At 37.4% G+C, this 22,766-nt stretch overlaps 1 protein-coding gene across 1 annotated transcript in view; it reads left to right on the forward strand.

The window, feature by feature from the left end:
• The window catches only part of LOC107733831 (somatostatin receptor type 3-like), a 21,657-nt gene extending 5,426 nt beyond the window's left edge, over nucleotides 1-16,231 (forward strand). The window contains exon 2 of the mRNA XM_016545631.1: nucleotides 15,595-16,231. Within this exon, the coding sequence (XP_016401117.1) occupies nucleotides 15,638-16,231 (594 nt within the window). The 5' untranslated portion in view covers nucleotides 15,595-15,637. The remainder of the gene's footprint in view (nucleotides 1-15,594) is intronic.
• Nucleotides 16,232-22,766: the final 6,535 nt, after the last annotated feature.

Consider the following 22,766-nt stretch of genomic DNA (forward strand, 5'->3'; position numbering starts at 1 on the left):
ATTTTCTTTTTTTTTTCTTTTTAATAGGCTATTATATAGACAATAGACCATTTAATGTAAAAGCATCAAATTAACATTAACATTAGAATATAAGAAGAAGACTAAATAAATAAATATGCAAAAAAAAAAAGAAACAGCCATGCAAATTTAGCAGAAATTAAGCTGTCATTCAGCTGTAGCTGGATTAGGACCAACATTTGACTTGTAGTTACTGATAAACTTGTATTTGCTATTTGATTTTTTACAAATCTAGGCCTAAATAAAATATAATTTTATTTACTTTCCTCACTTCATGCTGTAGAAAATAAATAGCATCTCTTACATTTGATTCCACCAATCCTGAGGTTATATACTTGCATTGAACTGCAAAACTAATACTAATACAGTAACAGAAGCCCTAACTCAAAAACCCACTGAGTGTGAGCAGAGATCGCACCTTGCTCTTGGAGAAAATTTAACTCATGACTATGAGAGCCAGTGCTGTTCACAGAGAAGAAGCAGCCTGCCAAGAAGGCAGGCATACAGTGAGCCAGAAGACCCGGCCTGTTCAACTCTCAAGCAAGATGTGCCAGTTTTGACAGCCTACATAATGTAATTGGTGAACTGGTTCTGCTATAGAGCCATTTGACAACATCTTGTCCAGTATCTTTCACAGACCGATAATTCCAACCCTTAGCATTGCAATTATTTGATGCTGCTTAAATGAATGTCATTTGTATAGTCTTTCTATGTTAAGTAGATTGATATGGATAAAAGTTATAGCAGGTATATATCCATAGTCTGTCTTCTACCGTGAATTAAACAGAGAGAGACTGATTGAAAAAGGAATAAAGGGGTAGAGAGAGACAGAATGAGAGTGGGAGGGCAGGAGTGATAAATATGTGCCCCCCTCCACTGTCTAATTAACAGCTCCTCGCTAGTCCTGTTCCCCCTTAGCTGACAGTCCTGACAACCTGTCTTTTCAAATCAAACCCAAATGGTCTCAGAATATACCTGTTCATAACGCAAGTCTGTGGAGCATAACATTTCATATTAATACCAGGACATTTTCACATTCTTGCACTGTTGTATGTTGCATGTGGTCTGATCATGCAATGTAATTCATATTGTGATCTGACACGTCACACCTGCTGTGTTTGCAAGACTCCCACAAACATGTCTGGGTGCATCGAGTGTGTTCGTTTATTATTTTTTATTTTTACCCACAGAACATGTCAGCGCCTCTGTCAGTAGCCTTTCGACTTTTCTCAGTGAGAGTGTGCGAGTAACAGTGGGGCTGCATTGTCTCATCACATGCCTCTCTCCACTGCTTCAACTGTTCCACCCACATACTGCACACACATTACTGTCTATCATATAGAAAGTTAGGACAACACACTAAACATCTACCACTCATTTTTCTGCTGGCAGAGATTTTTTTAAGACGTTGTCGTTGCTTCCAAAATGTGAAGAGAAGGGGTTTCAATTTAACATGCTGATTTAGTTCAATCAATAGAGTAGATTACTTACAAATTGTAATCCATTACTGATTCCAAATTACATTTAACAATTGTAGTTAATAACGTAATCCATTACATTACACATTTTAGGTAATATAATCAGACTACTTTTTGGATTACTTTTAGATTACTTTTGACCTAACTTGTTTATCACATTGATGTAAATAGGATAACCTTGTACCATATTGATACAAAAGTACAAACAGAAAGGAAATATATTCCATTCATTATTAACAACATGAAACATGAAACATTATATTATCTCAAGGTTTCCCAAACTTGGGTTCATGAAGGAACAAATGGCAGGGGGTTTGTGAGTTTAATAAAAAGCTAATTATTTATATCAGAAATATGTAAAAATGTAAATAATTTTAAAATGACATCAATCAAAATAAAACACTTACTAAAGAAAAATTTGTTTACCTGCATGTCACGTGTAGGTTATTTTAGAAAAACATGTAAAAGGTTAAAAAGAGGAATTAGGAGGAATTACGAAATTATGTGACTAATATGTAATCATGTAATCAATAAAAAAGTAACTGTATGATTACAAGTACTTTAAAATGTAATCTAATATAATTACAAGTAGGCCTAATACCAAATTACATGTAATCAGTTACTACCCAGATCTGTCAATCAATTATATTTAAATTATATTTATATCTAGTTATATTTAACACTATCTATCCATCTATCTATCTATTACTATTACTGAATCATAACTTAAATTTGATGAATCATATATATATATTTGATGAACATTCAGATCAATGCAGTAGTGATGCATAGACCAAATAGGCCTAGCTGCTGTCATATATAATGAATTTATCTTTCTTTTTGTCTGTCCTTCTGTCTCTTTTTCTTTCTCTAGCTCACTCATATGTAACCTCAATCTCCTATTTTCTGACAGAAGGCAAAGTTCATCATTCCTTTTGAATCGTGAGAGGCTGATTAAATGCAGGGTTGCTATTTAAAGACTTGCTTATTCTCCGAGAGGTAGAAATAACGACAAGGCTGTCAGCGTTTGACGTTGAAAGAGCGAAACTGTGGCCAGGTGATTGAATGTCTCTCTATGTCTTCAAGGCAAAGCTTGAATGTAGGCTGGCTGCGATTGTTTCAGACAAGTCTGAGATATTTGATGTTATCAGGGGAGGAACGAAGCAGATCAGCTTAGGGTGGCAAAGTAAGCAGGTGAAATTGATCTGGTGATATGGAGGGATTTTTGTTTGAGAAGGTCTCCTGCTGTCTTTAGTGTTTTAAGTCTGCAGCATTTCAGGGGTGATAAGTGTGTTGTTTGTTGGTTGCTACTAAGCTCTGAGTGGAGATTGCAAGTCTTTGAGAGATCAGAGGCCCCTCAGTTTATAAACAGTCTGACAGGCATGATCAGCGAATGTGTGGCCCATAAGACCTAACCCATTTCACAAGCGCTGATTCTGAACCAGCCTGCGGGGAGTGACATAATCTCTCTCAGGACTGGTACGATCGGTTACCACAGCTTTGGGGTAGTAATTTCAAAAAATAATTATAACAGTGCTTCTCAAAAACCAACCAATTTTGAACTCAGAACATTCAAGTACAAAAACAAGATTTTTTGTTTTAGCACAAACGAACTGAAACATACACCATATATATATATATATATATATATATATAGCTTCTCACACACTTTGGATAATGAATTTCTGCAACTTTGCTAGTCATTCAAGATGCTGTATTTAGATATGATTTTAAAAAAAATAGTTTTATAAAGACTTGCACAGAGCAATTTTTAGCAAATAAAACATTTTAGTGCAGAGAATAAATATGATAAAAATGATATTAGATGCACATACATACAGTACATACCAATATATAGGCCTATATATCTGCATGTGTGTGTGTGTGTGTGTGTGTATATATATATATATGTGTGTGTGTGTGTAAATTCTGTAATAATTTATTCACCCTCATGTTGTTCCAAACCTAAATGGCTGACTTACTGCTGTGAAACACAAAAGGTGATTTTTTTAAAAAATATTAACAAATATATATATCAGTGAATAACAGCCTAATGTTTGGACTGTTTGGTCACACAAACTTTTCAGATTGTTTATATTGAGTAGCCTGTATATAGTACTCTACTTTTATAATACTTTCATTTTTCATTTTCAAAGCTTTTCCAACAGTCCCAGAAAGAAATCAAGGTTTGGTAATTACATGAAGATGAGTAAATGATGACATAATTTTTATCTTTGGGCAAACTATCCTTTAAGGACATTCTGGATAATTAATTTATGAGCAATTCAAGGCCTTCTGTGTGGTTAGAGTTGCAAAGGATGATGGGATAGCTCCCAGATGGAAGGTCCTTGCTGCTCATCAGCACAAACATGGATTTTAGTTGTAAATGCATGGCAAACCTTCAACAAGCGTTATGTGATCTACTTTAATACGAATGTATTCATGCCTGTGGCAGTGACACACACATTGTAGATTTACTTGCATCTGTCAGTGCAAGTACAACAATGCCAGTACCCAGTGACGATGATTATTTTAACAGATCATGTCATCAACAGTCTGAATGACATGAGAACGGTTTCTTTAAAGTGAGCAAATATTTTATTAAGTAATGCAAACAAGACTGAATGAAAATACTAATTACCAATGCATTAACCTTGACAGAGAGAAAGAAACAGCGTTCATTTTGAAGTAATATCATCATCTTAATCATGGGTGTATAATTGCAGTTTTGGGGATCAAACATCTTAGGATGTTTCATGTGATATGTATGAGACGGATGTGTACAACTAAATGTGATTGAATCTGGCAAACCTCACCAGAGAGCAGATTTACAGCTGATATGAGCAGCAAGGGTCAATGATCTGATTAGCTGATGGGGACACTATGGACATGGAGAAGAATATTTAAAACAGAATGCATTGCATAGGGATGCAAAGGTGACACCACATAGCAGATGTTTATAAAATATTCATAGACGAGCTTGAGTAATATTCATCAGACGTTTCTCAGCAGTTTTGTTTTTTAGAGAAGAGAGATCGCCCGTCTGTAACTGGGTCCATTTCCCTTTACCATTCCTTTCATGTAATGAATTATTATTATTTTTATTTTTTTGTTGTTGCCATCAAATTCATTTTAATCTCTAGAAGGCAACACTGAAGTCAGAGGGATTTTTAAATGAAAAATTTTAAATGAACAATTAAATTAAGCATTAAATTAACATTTTAGTCATTATTTCTTTTTTCAGTTGCTGTTGCATACATAACACAAAGGCTCCAACCATATTTAAAATAATGTTTAAATAAAATTACAACTCTATAGAAAAACCCCTTTGTGCTGTAATTTTGCATATTTCAGTGTTGATCAGTGCAATGCTAATATTTATGAATAATGTGACACAATGACACCAAAAATAAGTGATTTTCAAACTGATTTCAAGCTTTCAAAGCTCATTTGTATCCTACAACACAAGATGGTGTGTTAGTCTCTCACTGTCTGTATAATGCATGTGCATCTGTTCGGGAACTGAAATGTTCTTTATTAATGAGGCAGTAGCAAGCAGGGCTTTTGCTTCTTGGAAAAATGCAAATAGAAATATTTGTAAATATTGTAATTATGTCACATTGTGCATCCATGCATAACTAGGAAACATTCATGTAAACTGATCAATTTTACATCGATGCAGCATGTTTCCATGTCAAAGTTTCCTTTTTTTTCTTCAAAGTTTCCTCCTTTTTGACAGTGTCACTTCTTTACAAGAAGAAAAACATATTGGCCCCATCCTGAAAAAACATCCCTTGCAGTCCTTTTCTGACACTTTGGTGAGCTAATGCCAGAGAGACTGTGGGTTTGTAGTCTGCTGTGGAGTGCAGTAACACTGCAGGGTCAGCAAAAGTGCACACTGAGGACATAGAGTGGCCACAACAGGCTGGGGGGGTCTCGTGAGCTCACGAATGATTCATAACACGACAAATGGGACACCCTATGGTGTGGTGAACTTCACAGACATGGAAAGGCCATATTAAGTTATTTATATGATGAAAAAATTAGTCTCTACTTAAAGTATATTACAAGATTATCATAATCTCCATATCATATCTGACATTTTACTTAATCGGACAGTTATATTCACTGCAGACGTGCAAATGTATGTACTGTATGTCCTTAACAAAATGATAAAGCACATACTCTTGTAGGGAAAGACAGAAAACCAACCTCACAAAAAAAGGATGATTTAATATGTCCATGTAGTTATTTTGTTTTTGCGGTTGATTAGGTCACGGTTGTTATTGTTGTAAAACATTAGTTCTGCTTTTCAGATGATAAATTCCTGCTAATTCATTTGAGATCAATTTGGACCCACAAAAATGAGTCATATCTGTTGTTCTCTGTCTATAGGTGAATTAATCTCCATTTATTCAGGTAATGCAATCAAATTCTCACAAATGGGAGTGCAATGAACTGTAAAAATGATTATTTGTGATACAGAGGTTAGGTAATTCTACAGCATTTTTCTTTTGCTAAGTTACGTTGACTGTAATTTTGTGTCTTGCATACCTGCGTTAAGTTGCTTAGAGCCGCTCTAATCATAGAAGTGATTATGGCAACAGAAAAGTTCTCAACAGAAATGATTGTTTTCACCTTCCAGGGTTTCCGCGGGGTCTTAAAAAGTCTTAAATTTAGTTGTATCAAATTTAAGGCCTTAAAAAGTCTTAAATTGTACAAGAAAGTCTTAATTATGATTTCAAGAGGTCTTAAATTTGGGGACGGAAAGACCAGAATTGCGATATGGCTGAATGTGACGATTAAACTAACGTTATGATTTCATTGAATAAACACGAGCGCTGCACGTTCAAAGTTCGGTGCTGCGCTACTTTGTGTTCTTTGTGTACTTTGTGTTCCGACCCATATTTTTACTCTGCAAACAAGCAGAGCTTTAAATGTGAACTGGTGGATCGATAAGAAGACAATGCATTATAAAAATCTAAACATAGGGGTGTGCGATTGTTGTTTTAACGATGTGCGATTTGCTGATTTAATTTGCTTGGGTCTATAACGGGGTGACAGGGACGAGAGACGTGTGGATCCATTTGCAAGCTTTTATTAATAAACATGGTCAAAACACAGGCATGGTCAAACACCAGCAAACGGGTATGGTACGGGCAAGACACAAGAGTAGTCCAGTGAACAGACGGGGATCAAACGACAGCAAACATAATCCAGAGGGCGAAGCAAATGGGTAATCCAAAAACATGCAATAATCCAGGCAAGGGGCAAACAGAGTCAAAACGACAAAACAAGAGAGAAATGCAAGATAGGCAGAAGATCAGGTAACAGGCAATAAGGCAAAACGGCGTGATAAGACTTAAACTAGAACTAGGACTGGAAACTATGACAGGGAACTGGCTCCGTAAAGTAGCTATTGCTGGGTGAGAGATAAACGCTTAAACAATACTCGGCAGTGAGAGAGAGGAAGTCCATGGCTCATGTAGGGTGTGTGATTGGCTGCAGCCGTGTGCGTAATCATAGTGAAATGGATTGTGGGAATTGAAGTCCAGGGTAAGTGTGACAGTCTGTGTAGTGTGAGAGTCCATGTGGTGGATAATGACCTCTGGTGGTGAACAAACGGAAGTTCATAGACCGGATTTGTGACAGATCCCCCCCCCCACAAGGAGCGGCTTCCAGGGTGGTGGAGCGGAGGAGGAATAGGGGGAGGGACAGAGGGCCAGGTCCACGTGGAAGTGGAGAGACCATGTGGTGGATAATGACCTCTGGTGGTGAACAAACGGAAGTTCACCCAAATGCAAGAATTTGATTCAAAAGATGGTGCACACTTTTAGAAAAAATGGCTTAAAGGTAATAATGCCCATAAAACTTGTTGGAAATTATTCATTTCAATTACTGCTGTGAACTGACCACACAGAATATGAAGAATATCAAAAAATTCAGGAGTCAGCTGTCCACTGTAGACCTACCCCGCTCATATGGTATTAATTTTATTTATGCAGGTCTTTAAAAAAGTTCTTAAAAAGTCTTCCATTTGAGCTTAAAAATCCTGCAGAAACCCTGCCTTCTGATTCACATTGTAATAAATGATTTGTGACCCTGGAGCACAAAACCAGTCTTAAGTCGCTGGGGTATATTTGTAACAATAGCCAAAAATACATTGTATGGGTCAAAATTATAGATTTTTCTTTTATGCCAAAAATCATTAGGATATTAAGTAAAGATCATGTTCCATGAAGATATTTTGTAAATGTCCTACCGTACATATATAAAAACTTAATTTTTGATTAGTAATATGCATTGCTAAGGACTGCATTTGGACAACTTTAAAGGCGATTTTCTCAATATTTTGATTTATTTGCACCCTCAGATTCCAGATTTTCAAATAGTTGTATCTCAGCCAAATATTGTCCTATCCTAACAAACCATACATCAATGGAAAGCTTATTTATTCAGCTTTCAGATGAATTTCGAAAAATTGACACTTAAGACTGGTTTTATGGTCCAGGGTCACATTTATGTTTCTATTTTTAAATGCCACTTATAGAATCTTTTTAGTCATTTATCCAAAAAAAAGATTTGTTTAAATTAGACAATGATTGATGCAAAATACAAAGTCATACTGTACATGGTGAATTTATGTAGCAGACATCCTTACAAAAACAAACAAACAAAGGAACCACAGAATAATGACCTCTGAGAAGAACAATCTTTCAGTGTAAATACTGGCAAAACTCTGTGTCAAAGAACTGAAGCTAAAGCCCACTCATGCTACCCCCCACAGGATCAGGTGGCAAAAAAAGTCATGAAAAGCCGGTGATTGGATTTCCTCACAATGAGAAGCATGCTGTTATCACATACAATTAACGCATATAAAGAGCGTCCATTTGAAGTCAGTCAGGATAATAAAGATCATTCAGATCATGGAAGCTGCATGATTATGACAAATATTTTTCCCCTTTTAATTGCAAATGTTAATTTCAATTAATAAAATGTACATTAAATACTTATTTTAGGTGGTAATGGCATTTTGATGATCCAATCCCATTATACAGTCTCTGAACAAAAGGTACAAAAGCTGTTACTGGGGTGGTGCCCCTTTAAAAGATGCACTTTTGGACCTTTATATAATATGCCCACTAAAGGGGGCATATTGGTCCCCCAAAGGGACATATTAGGGCCTTCTGAAAGGGTACCACCCCAGTGACAGCTTTTGTTTTTTATGAGAGTGTAATCAGTAAAGCTACATGTGACTATTTGAGACCACATGCAGCACGTTCTGCAGTCTCAGGAACACTTGCAGTTTGATTGGATGTTACATCATCTACTTTGTAAGCGAGCGGTGTATATATATATATATATATATTGGGGAAGTCATGGCCTAATAGGTGGGGGGAGTGAATGTACAGCGCTCTCTTCAATACCACGACTGAGGTGCCCTTGAGCAAGGCACCGAACCCCCAGCTGCTCCCCGGGTGCCGCAGCATAAATGGCTGCCCACTGCTCCGGGTGTGTGTTCACGGTGTGTGTGTGTTCACTGCTGTGTGTGTGCACTTTGGATGGGATAAATGCAGAGCACTAATTCCGAGTATGGGTCACCATACTTGGCCACATGTCACGTCACTTTCACTTCACTTTATATCAAATCAGATTACTGCCAATGCTTTTCACTTTAGTTCTAAAGTGTCAGGCAATTGTATTGCTAGACCCCTGTCTTTCATCTCAGGCCGCCTAAAAATCTGCAATTAACTGAGCTGTCTGCACTCTTGAAATCTGTGATTAGATTCACCTTTGCTAAAAACAGCAGATACAGTAAACTGTCTTGAGGTTATTTCGCTCAGAATCAATGCTTTAACAGTCAGTGAAGTAACTAGAATATTTTCTGGGCTTCTTTGATAATGTTCGTCTCTAAATTCATGAAAAGGAAACATTAAACACGCTTCTATGGAGCAGACTGCTTAAAACCCACTCATTAGGACCGGTTGTCATTATTGATAGGCTTAAAGACTTATGTAAAAGCCCTTTGATTGGCCATCACATTCACAACATCACAACAAAGATGTCTGTGATTGGTTACTGCTACAAGAAAACATGCTGTAAACATTTTAGATTGATGAGAATAGATGTAAATGGAATGCTGTAATTGACAATTTTAGCAATTAGCTAATTATATTAATTGTCCAGCCCTAGTGCATTGAGTCAAGCATCTCTCAAAACAAATAAAATAAATGAAATTGTGGCTTTCGCTAATTGATGGTTTTGTTGGCTGTAGTATATAATACAAACGTCATTGTTCTTATCTAGCACTTGTCCCAGGAGCAAGTGCCATATAATCAGATGAACCACTGAATGGATGAATGGCACCCGTGGGTCCGTGGGTGAGAGAAGATAGATTAAAGTGAGCATCCGTTCAAACAATGCTTACCTCCCGGAGCAGAGCAGGCCTTTGTCTACAAAGTAATGAAATGGAAGAAAAGGAGAAAAGGACAGGGAGACGTGCACAGTGTGGAATGATGAATTATGCATTGCTCTCACAATTTTCCAAAGCCTTTCAAAAAAAGTATCTTCCTCAGTTAAAAAAAAAAAATCTAATTATATATTAAGCTTATGTTAAGTGATTTTAAAATGACTTCTTAGTCTAAAGCCAGTGCGAGTTTGGACACTTGGAAGGTTGTGAGCTTTTGCACACGGTACAAGTCAGTTAACCTGATAATTGTCAAAGCTGGTACACGGCATGATTGTACTGCAAGGTGGCAATTGTGTCAGCTGTTGTGCTAAACACGGAGGTCAGTTTTCAATGTTGCTTTTATTGCTATAGACAGAAAAAGAAAATAAAACGTGACTGTGTAAATGTTTTGGTGAAGAGCAGAGAACAATTGTGTTGGCCTTTGTAAAATATGGGACAAATCGCGTCCCGTATTGATTTGATACGGGACACATCATTTTACCTTTTAAATAAGGGACGATTCCATATTTTAAGGGACGGGTGGCAACTAGAGGTCTTCACGGGTCCACTTGGATCCGAAAACCCGAGGGTTCGGGTCCAAAACTTCGTTGAGTACCTCGGACATGGGTCGGGTTCGGTATTAGTGGCCTCGGGTCTCGAGTAATTTAAAATAAAAATGCTTTTTCCAAATGGACCCTATTAGACCCGAATTCATTTAAACCTATCCCGAATGCATAGGCAACTTTCACTTTCGTGTTAAGTGAGGAACACACATAGAAAAGGAGCATAGGCTACGTTTGTAACCTCGCACACAGAAATCATCTTATAGATATGAGATCCATCATGAAAATCCACTCGCTTCATTATGCTGCCTGTTCATATAGGGCTTTAGAAAAGGAGCATAGGCTACGTTTGTAACCTCGCACACAGAAATCATCTTATAGATATGAGATCCATCATGAAAATCCACTCGCTTCATTATGCTGCCTGTTCATATTGGGCTTTTCTTTTTTTGTGTGCAGAAGTCTTTCGCCAGAGATCAGGTTGCAGACAACACTAGCGAATCCATGAATTATTAGGCAATCAATTAATTTTTTATCAAACTGTCACGTTTATTTTTCAAATCCACTGGTCACAATTGAAAGCCGAGCTCAGAAATAACTTGTATGAGATACATATCTGAGGAAAAATGCATTGTTAGTCGGCGCCACCTAGCGTACAGGCGTGAATTAGCAGAAGGCGAACAATCGTTTTGCACTCAGTGTGAAAGCAACGTTTGTTGGCGATTTGCTTCGCTTTTTCGCATGGCGCTCAGTGTGAAAACGGCCTTTAGGGTTAGGGTTTAAAATCGGCGGGAATGTTCGGCGCGGTGACGCTTTTGAATCGAAACAACCCTAATGGGGCTATTCACACTAGGCGCGATCATTCACGGCGTGAAAAAGCAAAATTTTTTTTTTCATCCTGTGTGTCGATTTTTTCCCCGTCGCTCCGCGATGAAACGGGCCGTCTAATTAGATTTGAGCTTAGATCACGTGCCCGGAGCAGCTGCTGTTGCACAAAAGGGTGAGAATGGTGGCGCTGTTTCGTAAAACCATTGTAAACAAACACAAAAGAAGTAGTATTATGTGATCTGGAGAGCACAGTCCATTTTATTCCAGGCGCGCGAGAGCGTTCCCTCAAAATCTGTCAATCATCTCTTGCCCTTCCGTATATAAAAAAAAATAGAGAAACATTTTCTACACGTGAAATTTGAAAGCAAATAGACATATGATTATGAAGATATATTTTCTGTATGTTTATATGCAGCTCACGGTATTTTTATAACAATAAAGGATGTTTATGACAAGCAGGTAGCATTCAGTCTATTATAAAACACAAATAGTGCATATACCTATTATAGAATCAAAATCCATTTAGATCACAATCTGAAGTTATTACAAGCACTCAATGATGGTTTAAAGTGGGGTTTGAGAAAAAACATGAATAATTACATACGTTTTGAAATGTAGCTTGATGCTATTTGTACCTCTAATTATATTTTCAGATGTATACTTGTAAGCATTATGGTTTGTGTTTCTAATGAAGAACCAAAAGTTATTTATCTTAATTTAATGCTGTATATTGAGCAGCGAACAATGCAAAAGCCATATACGAGATAGGCTACATGAGGAAAAAATGCATTGTTGGTCTGCGCCACCTAGCGTGCAGGCGTGAATTAGCAGAAGGCGGTGTGAAAGCAACGTTCGTCTGCGATTCTCCTCACTTTTTCGCATCGTGCTCAGTGTGAAACGGCCTTTACATATGTGTGTGTGTGTACACTGCATGGTTGCTAGCAGCCGATGTGATGGGTTTGTGTCTGGTTTGTAAATAAGGGAAAGCCTATGGGCCTACACTGATCAAATTCAGGTCAACTTCCCAAATTTTGTTTAAAAACTGTCGGTAGCCCAGTGCTCATAAATTACTCGGCTTGGCTCGTAATTCCTCTCACACAATGCAAGCCATATGAGCATCAATGTTTGACATGCGATTTCTCCCAATGGAAAATAAATAGATAAATAAAATGCTTGCCAACTCGTATAACAGCAAAAATCGCAGCGTGTATGGCATAATAGCCTGTCAGACTCCATTTCAATAATATAGTTCAGAGATCATGTAAATGGTGGGCATTAAAGCATTAAAATATACTATTAGCACTAATTAGTAATGGTTTCTACAAAATCAGCCTGTGATGCAATCATTATAAAGCTTATAAAGACGTAAAAAGGTTTTTTCCTCTCCGCATGTCTGTTTCATGTTACTTTAAAAGAACCAATTAACTTTAAAATACTGCAAAAAGCATTGCTTGCACACTTTGTCTTAATGAAATCAATCATTTGATCATCTGAAACGTTTTTTTAAGCAAAACCGGAGCCAGAAAAATGTTTTGATGGTTTGGATAGCTATTTAATCATGAAGGTTACGAGTGTGCAGCCATATGAATGTCATAGCTTTTCTTCACTTGCTTTTATCTCTTCACTTATTATTCTCTTTGTTCGACTTTTTTATTCTATTCTGCATTAATTTTTTCCCCCCATTTCAACATTGCACTGACACTGAATATACTACTTTCATCTGTTTTAGGGAACGAATCTTTGCAACTCTATAGATATTTTTATAATGAATTAGCTTTCATTCATGTAACATCATTAGCTGCCTTCATTCTGAAATGTTCCAAAACATTGTCTTCTATGTTCAATAGCAGGGTGCTTCAAAGAATGAAGCACAGTAAAAGTCAATGGCATTACATCTTTCAACAAACAGGTTGTTCTTTAATCAGAAATTTGCTGGTATCCAGTGTCTCCCATTTTATCAACAGCCTTAATTAAACGTAATTAATTTACGGTCATATCTCAGCCTTGATTGCATTAAACCTATATAGAGCATGATGATGGCAGTTCTTCTCTGCATGTTTTCCCCTGTCTCTCTGTGTGAGTGCCACAGTGGTGTACAGTCAATTTATCTTCCATATTCTTTGCTTCTGGATGTAATTGGGAAGGAGAGAGAAAAGAAATTCAATAGAAATGGAGAGAGGCAGGTGTGAATATCTTACATACAAAGCTTTTCCATTTCAACAAAGACATATGGAACGTAAGACACCTGATCACCTGATCCTATTTACTCTTCTCTCTCATGACTAACTATTCTTACACTCTCAAATACCATATAGTATTACATATCGCTATAGAATTATTTAATATAATATGCCATTATATAGATTATATATGAGTTCATTCAGCCAAACATAAAAAATCAGTAATTTACGCACCCTTGTCTTGTTCCAAACCTTTCTTTAGTATATGATGACAGAATTTTTGTTTTTGAGTGAACTATCTCTTTATTAAGATAACCAAGGACAGTATATATCCTCAGAACAAACATCATGCATGTGCACACACACACACACACACACACACACACCATGAATGGGCTTTTAATCATCTGCTCAGTCAGTTCTGGATCCCAATGTGCACAATTGCTAATAAAATGTCAGTTATTAGCCACATGTGGGAAAGCACAGTATTTGAACTGTCTGTCTGAACCAAGCCAAACACAAACATCCCAATGGAGTCAGTCGCATTGCTGTTGCCATCACTGCAATTGTTTCTTATCTGACACAACATACAACAGCTCTCACCCTTTATTCCTTCTTTCTGTTTTAATCATGTATTTTAAATTACTATTCCCAGTATAGCAAGCCTTTCTTCTGTTCCATTATGCTTTGCTTTACAATTTAATTGTCATTGTCCATATTTGTTTTTCCATAGTTCAAATATACACAGTGCTAATGTTTTGAAACGCTGCCATTCTAATGGTTCAGCAAGGTACTGCTGAGGCAGACTTTTCTCTACTGAGCATCTCACATACACAGGATAATTGGCATGCCTGATTGCCTAAGGGACAAAATAACACCATCCAAATCCTTGTGAGCCATGTGAGTGTTTTTACGACGAACTGTTCTCTGCAATCCTCCAATCTTTTTATGTCATTTGACCAGTGTTTAGTCCAGTGGTTCTCAATCAGGGTGCCTCTGGAAAGTAAATTTCAAAGGAGGCCTCTATTATAATAATAATAATAATAATATAATATAATATAATAATATAGTATAATATAATATAAACAGTCATTTTAAAAATAAATAATAACATTTTATTAAAATTTTTGCTTTTATTTAAATGTTAAAAACACAAAACAAGATCTTCAACATGTAAACTGAACATATTTGTCATTCAGATCATTTGACCAGTGTTTAGTCCAGTGGTTCTCAATCAGGGTGCCTCTGGAAAGTAAATTTCAAAGGAGGCCTCTATTATAATAATAATAATAATAATATAATATAATATAATAATATAGTATAATATAATATAAACAGTCATTTTAAAAATAAATAATAACATTTTATTAAAATTTTTGCTTTTATTTAAATGTTAAAAACACAAAACAAGATCTTCAACATGTAAACTGAACATATTTCTCATTCAGATGAGAATGCACCATGCACTGAGCTTTCACACATTTTTGTCCATTGCAGCACAGAGGACTTTGTAGACCAATTTTCCCAGTACTCCAAGTTTCATTCAACACCTGCCCCCTCCTGCGGAGCGGTACACACGTTCCCTGCTTACAATTATATTAATCATGTCTTGTCCTGCTTTTTTAGGTCTTGACAACAATCCTGCATGTACTTGCATGCACTTTATTGTTTCAGTGTATTGTTTTTAATTTTACTTAAATTTTTAAATTATTTTTATATAATGTCAAAAACATATATAATAATCATTATTTAGGCTACATTTTGTTTAAAAAGACAAAACATGGATTTCATGTTTTATGTATAAATTTATGAATTGTAAAAAGGTGTCTTTGTCATGTCTGGCATTAAATAAATGTGGGCTGTTGAATATTGTCTTGGCTGTTGGACTCAGAAAGGTTGAGAACCACTGGTCTAGTCTATTGTATGTTTTCACTTGGTAAGCTAGTTTCAGATTTGCAAAAAAAAACAGTGTGAAACAAACTTCCTAACAATGGTGCTTTTGTCTGTAGATTATGCATTTATTGAATGTGAGAGTGCATTGAGAGAGAAATGATAGTTTGTGGTTGTTCTCTGTGCAGGACAATGGCCCCCAGCTGAAGGCAGTGACGGCAAGAGACTGAGATGGAGCTGACCTCAGTAGACGCCTCTGCTGTGCTGGGCTTATGGGACAACAGCTCCATTCCTGGTTTCCTTCTTAACGAGAGCATTCTCAATGACACTTGCTTCCTCAATGCTTTGAATTGCACTAATGGGACAGATGCGGGGAACCGAGCAGGAATAAGCATGGCAGGAATCCTCATCCCTCTTATTTACATCATTGTCTGCATCGTCGGCCTGGGGGGAAACTCACTGGTCATCCACATCGTCCTGCACTACTCCAAGACAGAGTCAGTGACCAACATCTACATCCTGAATCTAGCTATAGCCGATGAGCTCTTCATGCTGGGCCTTCCGTTCCTCGCCGTGCAGAACGCCATGCACTCCTGGCCCTTCGGCTCATTCACGTGCAGGTTGGTCATGACCGTTGACGGCATTAACCAGTTCACCAGCATCTTCTGCCTCACCGTGATGAGCATCGATCGCTACCTGGCCGTGGTTCATCCTATACGGTCCTCAAAATGGAGGCGACCGCAAGTGGCCAAGGCGGTGAATGGAACAATCTGGGCGGGCTCGTTTTTGGTAGTCTTGCCTGTGGTGACTAACACCCAGATTTAACCAATGATAAATTCCATCCAAACTACCCCTTTACCACCCACTTTATTATTTTATTGAACTTAAAAGGATAGTTTACCTAAAATTGACTTAAGTGTGACGTGACATGTGGCCAAGTATGGTGACCTATACTCGGAATTAGTGCTCTGCATTTATCCCATCCAAAGTGCACACACACAGCAGTGAACACACACACACCGTGAACACACACCCGGACTTGTCATTATTTATTCACTCTAATATCATTCCAAAAATGTGTGGATTTCTTTTTCTAAGAAACACAAAAGGATAATTTTAAAGAATCTTCATGTAATTTTTCTATACAGTGACAATTTTGGCAATAAAAACTATAGTGACTATAGACACGCACGCGCCTGGCCCGAAGTTAACTTCTGGTCTGTGTGTGTTTATCAGTCTGGCTATGGCGCCGGCTACAAACGCAGTTAAAGTTAAGGTGATGAGTAGACTGAAGTTGGGCTCAGGTGGTTGTGCTGTGGGATGTGTTTCCCATACATTTATTTATTTGTGGCGCTCGCCACAATATCAAAACTGACTGATTTTCCAAAAGGCTTCGTTGAATAAACATGAGCACGTAGGCCTACTGCACGTTTAAAAATCTAAACGAGGCGCGGGTGTTTTTATATCACTGTATTTCTGAAGGAAGACTATCTTTAGAAAATTTTCGACGTCATTTTTAATTTCATTTTGCATGTTATATGCCTGATAAAGCAGCGTTTGTGAGCTCAGCACTGCTTTGTGTACAGCCGTTACTGGGGAAACCTGTTTCTCCCGCTTTAAAGCACCTCCTGCTGGCAGAGAATGAATTTGCATTGTCAGTAAGTCCATCTGATTTACGCAGCAATTTCATCTTGCATGTAAATTATATGCCTGATAAAGCAGCGTTTGTGAGCTCAGCACTGCTTTGTGTACAGCAGTTACTGGGGAAACCTGTAAAACCTGAAACCTGTTTCTCCCGCTTTAAAGCACCTCCTGCTGGCAGAGATCGAATTTGCATTTTCAGCAAGTCCGTCTGATTTACGCAGCAAACATATTTTGCTTATCAAAAATAATCTACTCTAGAGGGACTACTTAGCTGCTGTTATTGATTCTATTTGGAAGTCTACCGGAAGTTAAGTTAGGGCCACAAAAGCGTGCATGCGCAGTAACGTTTATGTTATTGCCGTTGAAACCGTCTATAGTGATAAAAAAAACATCATAACAGCACCATGAAGTACAGTAGTCCGTATGACTAATCTGACTCTGAATCCATTCGACAAGTTTGTGTGAGGGACAGACCAAAATTTAAGTCGTTATTTATTGATAAATGCTCTTCCCCCAAAGTTATCGTATGACTTTTATTTGACATGGAATATAGAGCATGTCATATAGAATACTTCATGAAATTATTTTAGTGTATTTAGACATTTTTGGAACTTGAAGGTCATTATTAACTTCCGTTCCATAGAAAAGAGCCGTGTGATGATTCATCTAAAAATCTCCTTTTGTTTTCTAATGAGATATACAATAGTATGTGAGTTTGGAACAACATGAGGGTGAATAAATAATGAAAAGAAGTTTATTTAGCATAATTAAAGAGCATGGTCTTTGAGCCACTGGGTTTATCCGACACCTGCTAAAGAGGTTAAAGTGCCTCCAATTATAATGTCATTTATGCTCGAATTCCACAGACAGACAACATAAGCTACACATACGTTAAAATTCCACAGTGTCTCTTCCCAGCACCGTAATATGCTTATGTGACATTCAGATACCCTTTTCAGAGTGTTATAAATAAACATTAACTATTGAGATCATAGCAAGCACTAACATATCAACTACACTCCCCACCGCCCTACGCCACCTCCTCCTACGCACGGGCTCACACTCAGATTGGTTTGGAGGCGTATGGAAAGCCATTGCAGACGCATTATGGACAGAAAGAGAGAGCTACCACCATTTCCATAATGACTCTGTGGATTTCACAGCTTTCGTTCAGAACTAATTGTTTAAATATTAAAAAAGAATGTGTAAAAAGCTGTGCGAAAATGTTATTCTGCCGTTTACTAGGGATATTTTTAATTGTGCTATAGCTATATGACATTTATTGCACACTGTGTTTACTATCGACCCGCTCAGAGAAGCTGCCGTTTGTGGCTGTGGGCAGAGAGGCGCCCATCCTGTGACCTTATGATTGGACAGCTCTTCGTATCTAAATGAATCTCTGTGATTCACTGGACGCTTGACACCCACCGAGGCCCACCCACACACGGGATGGATCCACAAAGAGGCAAATAGTGCTGAAGGCTGCTTGTGAACGCTGTGATATTATTCATTTCTTGGGGCAGACTTATATAGGCCTCGTGTGCAAACAAAGCCATTTGCTCAAGGATAAAAATACATAGCTGCCCATGTGTCCTTAGTACTTTAGCATTTTTATAAGTGCAAAGAAAGGTTTTTTTCTCTAACACCAAATGTATATAATCTTCTGTTAGTTTCAGCTCCTTAAATTGTATAAAACATTATGAGGGGTTATTTATTTTCAATAGTGCAAATGTTTGAACCATGTAAGTACCTGAATGCAGATGTAGCTTGCTGCAAAAGCTTAATTTTCTCACACAAGTAAAGGCTGTATTCTCAGCATTGCCACAAGAGGTGCTATAGCTGGAATTATAGTGCGTTTAGGTCCTCCTGGGAAGTTATAATTATGGTTTTGTACTGATGTTCAACTTGTAAATACAATTTTTACTACAAGACTTGAACGCACCATTAGTGTAAGTTAAATGTCTCCTTTTAAGCTTAGTTTTCTCTTTTAGGTGAGCTGTTAAAGTCAGTATGTTTCTAGCAGTTTACCAAAATAATAACACATCTGGTTTAATGTCAGAGGCAAACAAATTTTGTATTCTATCGCCCTGAAAGTTTGTGGGCAAAAAAGCCTATCAGTTGTCTATTGCCAGTAGTGTAGCAACACAAGAAGCATGGCTCACACAGAAGTCACTGTCAAACCAAGAAGAGTTGTGCTAATTTGACTAATTTGAGCCTGTTGCGAAATCTGCATGAGGAAATATTTTGCGTGGATCCCCAAAAATTTGCTCTCTTGCCACCACAAGAGTATGTGTTGGCAAAGCGATTTTTTCTGCATTCACGTACTTTCATATAGCTAAACTGTTCTCTTTAAAAAGTTCTGCTAACGCTGAAGGGTGCATTTTGTGTTAGATTAAATTAGTTCTTTCATTTCAAAAAATCACTGTGTGTGTAGTCTGATATTTACCAAATTCTAGATTTATAAATAAATAAATATTTTGTCTCTGTGAATGTGCTTTTTATGCTTCTTTCATGCTATTTTTATTTATTTATTTATTATTTCTTCAAACTTGAATTAGCATTGGTCTAAAGGCCCAGATAGACTATTTAATAGGATTTTTTTCTTTCTTTTTTCATTTTTAATCATAGCTGCTGGCTATTTTGGTTGTTTGCATTTGATTGAATTTGTTAAATTAATCATAATTAAGACAGTGATCAGGAAAGAGGAGAACAAATAGAATGGCTTTGCTTACTACAAATAAATGTGCTAACAACAAAAACAACACTGCAGGCATTGAAAATGGGCACAGTTACATGGAACTTGTTCTCGAAATGACCTGCAACTAAATTTGGCTTGACATAACAGAATGCATATTTCCGAGCACCAGAGTGGAACATCATGTAGCCTTGCAATTGTCTTTTGGTTGAGCATGAGCAAGCCAGTGATTGGCCAACAATGCAAGCCAGGTTCTATTTTGAAGAAAATTCAGACCTTAAGGCTGAAATGACGATGTGAGAGGAAAGTGAGATCAATAGTGGTTCCCGTCATAGGCTTAAGGCTACAAAAGTGGCCAATCACTGCCGAAGTCTTGCTGTTTTCTTTTAAACCTAATAATAAATATGCCAAAGTGTCGCAGCACCCCAAGCAAATCTGTGACTATAGGTTGACATTAAGTCCTTGACGTCTTGACAAGCTGTTGTATGAATGTGTTAGGTGTATATGTCTTAGTGATATGGTCAGAGTGCTGGAAGCCCATTTTGGATGCCTTCCTTATTTGATACAGCCATTTAAAGATATTAGTGTGTTCTAAATGAACTCTAAATTAACTGATTAGTTGAATGTAGTGTCAGACCAAAAAATAAATAAAAAAATCACATCCAGTCTTATAGTATCTGTAAAAACATTCAGTTGCCCCTGTCCCAAGGAGACAAGCCAGTATTTTGAAATAATTTCTGTTGTCAATACTCAATTAGGGTTGTTCAGATCACATTGTTCCTAATAACATTTTTCCTAATTAATCTATCTAGGCATTTTTCAGCGGAGTAACTCATTGGCCAATTATAGTGAGGATGTTGTTGAAATGGAGAATGTGGGCTGCTTCATCAGCCAGCAGGAAAGGTCTAGTGATTTCTCTTTCAATTAAATACTCACAAACTCCCTGAATCCCTTCTCTTTCATTTTCTCTTTCGTGTAACAAGTGTTCATTACGCTGGTGTTTGGGACACAGGCATCACAGATGAAAAGAAAAGTGGGGGAAAAAGCATTGTGCAGGATTCTTGGAAACCAAGTGTACACAAACTCCATGAAGCTGTATTATGACATGAAAGATCGACAAAGACAGAAAGCGGAGGAGTCAACAGGAAAACGGCAGAGCTGGAGGTCAAGCGCTTGTACTGTAAGTACAGAGGTGTATTATGTGGATCTGAATGGGTTTAAATACAAGCTTGACGGTTGATATATGGCTGCATCTCTCGGCAGGATCAGTAATGCTACCAAAACATGACACAAATGGCCCACACTTAACATGTGCCCCTTATGTTATGTAACATTTAATATTTTTATTTGATTTGTATAATTTTATTAAATATTCAGTATATCTCTAGTTAAGGACTCCATAGACAGCATAGTGAGCTGTAGCAAGCAATCTAAAAACATTTGTGTACGACTAAATAGTACGTGCCAGTCTTCTCATCTGTGTCACACGCATGCGACGTGGTACTGTCATGAACGTGCCTCGAAGAATGACACGGAAGAGAAGATTGTTGGATAAAGTCATTATTTTTGTTTTCTTTGCACACATAAAGTATTTCCATAGCTTCATAACATTACAGTTGAACCACTGATGTCACATGCACTATTTTAATGATGTCCTTACTACCTTTCTGGGCCTTGAATGTGGTAGTTGCATTGCTGTCTATGCAGGGTCAGAAAGCTCTCGGATTTCATCAAAAATATCTTCATTTGTGTTTCAAAGATGAATGAAGGTCTTTTGGGTTTGAATGACAAGAGGGTGAGTAATTAATGACAGAATTTTCAATTTTGGGTGAATCCCTTTAATTAAAAAAAAAACAACATAAAAATATAAACAAATAAATAAATAAAAAATGCCCTTAGAAATAAAGTGAGGCCTGTGATGGACTTCCCACCTGTTTATGGTGGCTCAAGATGCTGGGAGAAGATAAAGTGGTATGGAAAATGGATGGATGTTTTTCATGAGGGAAATATTGAAACATGGTGGTTTGGAGAGGAAATTGAAAAGTTTTTTGAGTCAGCGTTTTGCTGCCGGTCTTAAAGGGGACATCGGATGCAAAATTTACTTCTACATGGTGTTTTCATATAAATGTGTCTTAGCAGTGTGTGGACACAGCCACCCTACAATGACAATAACCCATTCACTCCTTTTTTAATCCCCAAAAAACCTAAAAAGTCTCAATTATCAAGCTGTTTTGATTTTCTGAGCAGTATGACGTCATACTGCTCAGGCCCCGCCCACGACTGCTGACACACTGTCCTGTATTAGCATATTTCCACCCTCAGACAGTTGTATGCTATCCGCCATTTTGTCCCCACTTGAGCAGCTGTAGGGACATGTCTCGTAAGCAATTCAGGTGATTTGTAGTTGGACGTAAAAGTTTACTTCATTTTCTCCTGACATCAGAGCCACTGAGGAGACTCAGTGGATTAGTTTTGTTTTTCATGGTAAGGCGCCACTGAATACACAAAAATCAGAAGAGAGGGGTGGGGTGAGCAGCAGCTCATTATCATTTAAAGAGATATGCACCAAAACAGCTTGCTGTGAACAGAGCTGTTTTGACAAGGTAAAAAGTAGGGCTGTCATCGTTAACGCATTAACACATGCAATTAATTTTACAATCCTTAACGCGTTAAAATAATTTAACGCAATTAACGCAAAATTACTGAAGCACAATTTCTATTCTAACCCTTTAACCCAATTTTGCTACTCTGCTTGTGATTAGATCATTTTAAGCCGCTAAACTCCGGGAACGTCTTCAGTCCAATGATCCAGTAAGCGAATGCATTCAGACAATCCATCCAAAACAGTGCTAATATAAAGGAAACCAGGCTGATTACATCAGAGATTGCAGAGAGAACAGAGACTCGTGTTGCGTTTTCAGTGAATTATTCATTCTAGTGTGTTTGGCTTTAAAACACGATCTCTGTCATATTCTGTGATTGTCTCTGAAGAGCGCGAGCCCTCACACGTCGCGCTGTGTG

The sequence above is a fragment of the Sinocyclocheilus rhinocerous genome, unplaced genomic scaffold (assembly GCF_001515625.1).
Source record: "Sinocyclocheilus rhinocerous isolate Xijiao unplaced genomic scaffold, SAMN03320098_v1.1 scaffold189, whole genome shotgun sequence".
NCBI classification, from domain to species: Eukaryota; Metazoa; Chordata; class Actinopteri; order Cypriniformes; family Cyprinidae; genus Sinocyclocheilus; species Sinocyclocheilus rhinocerous.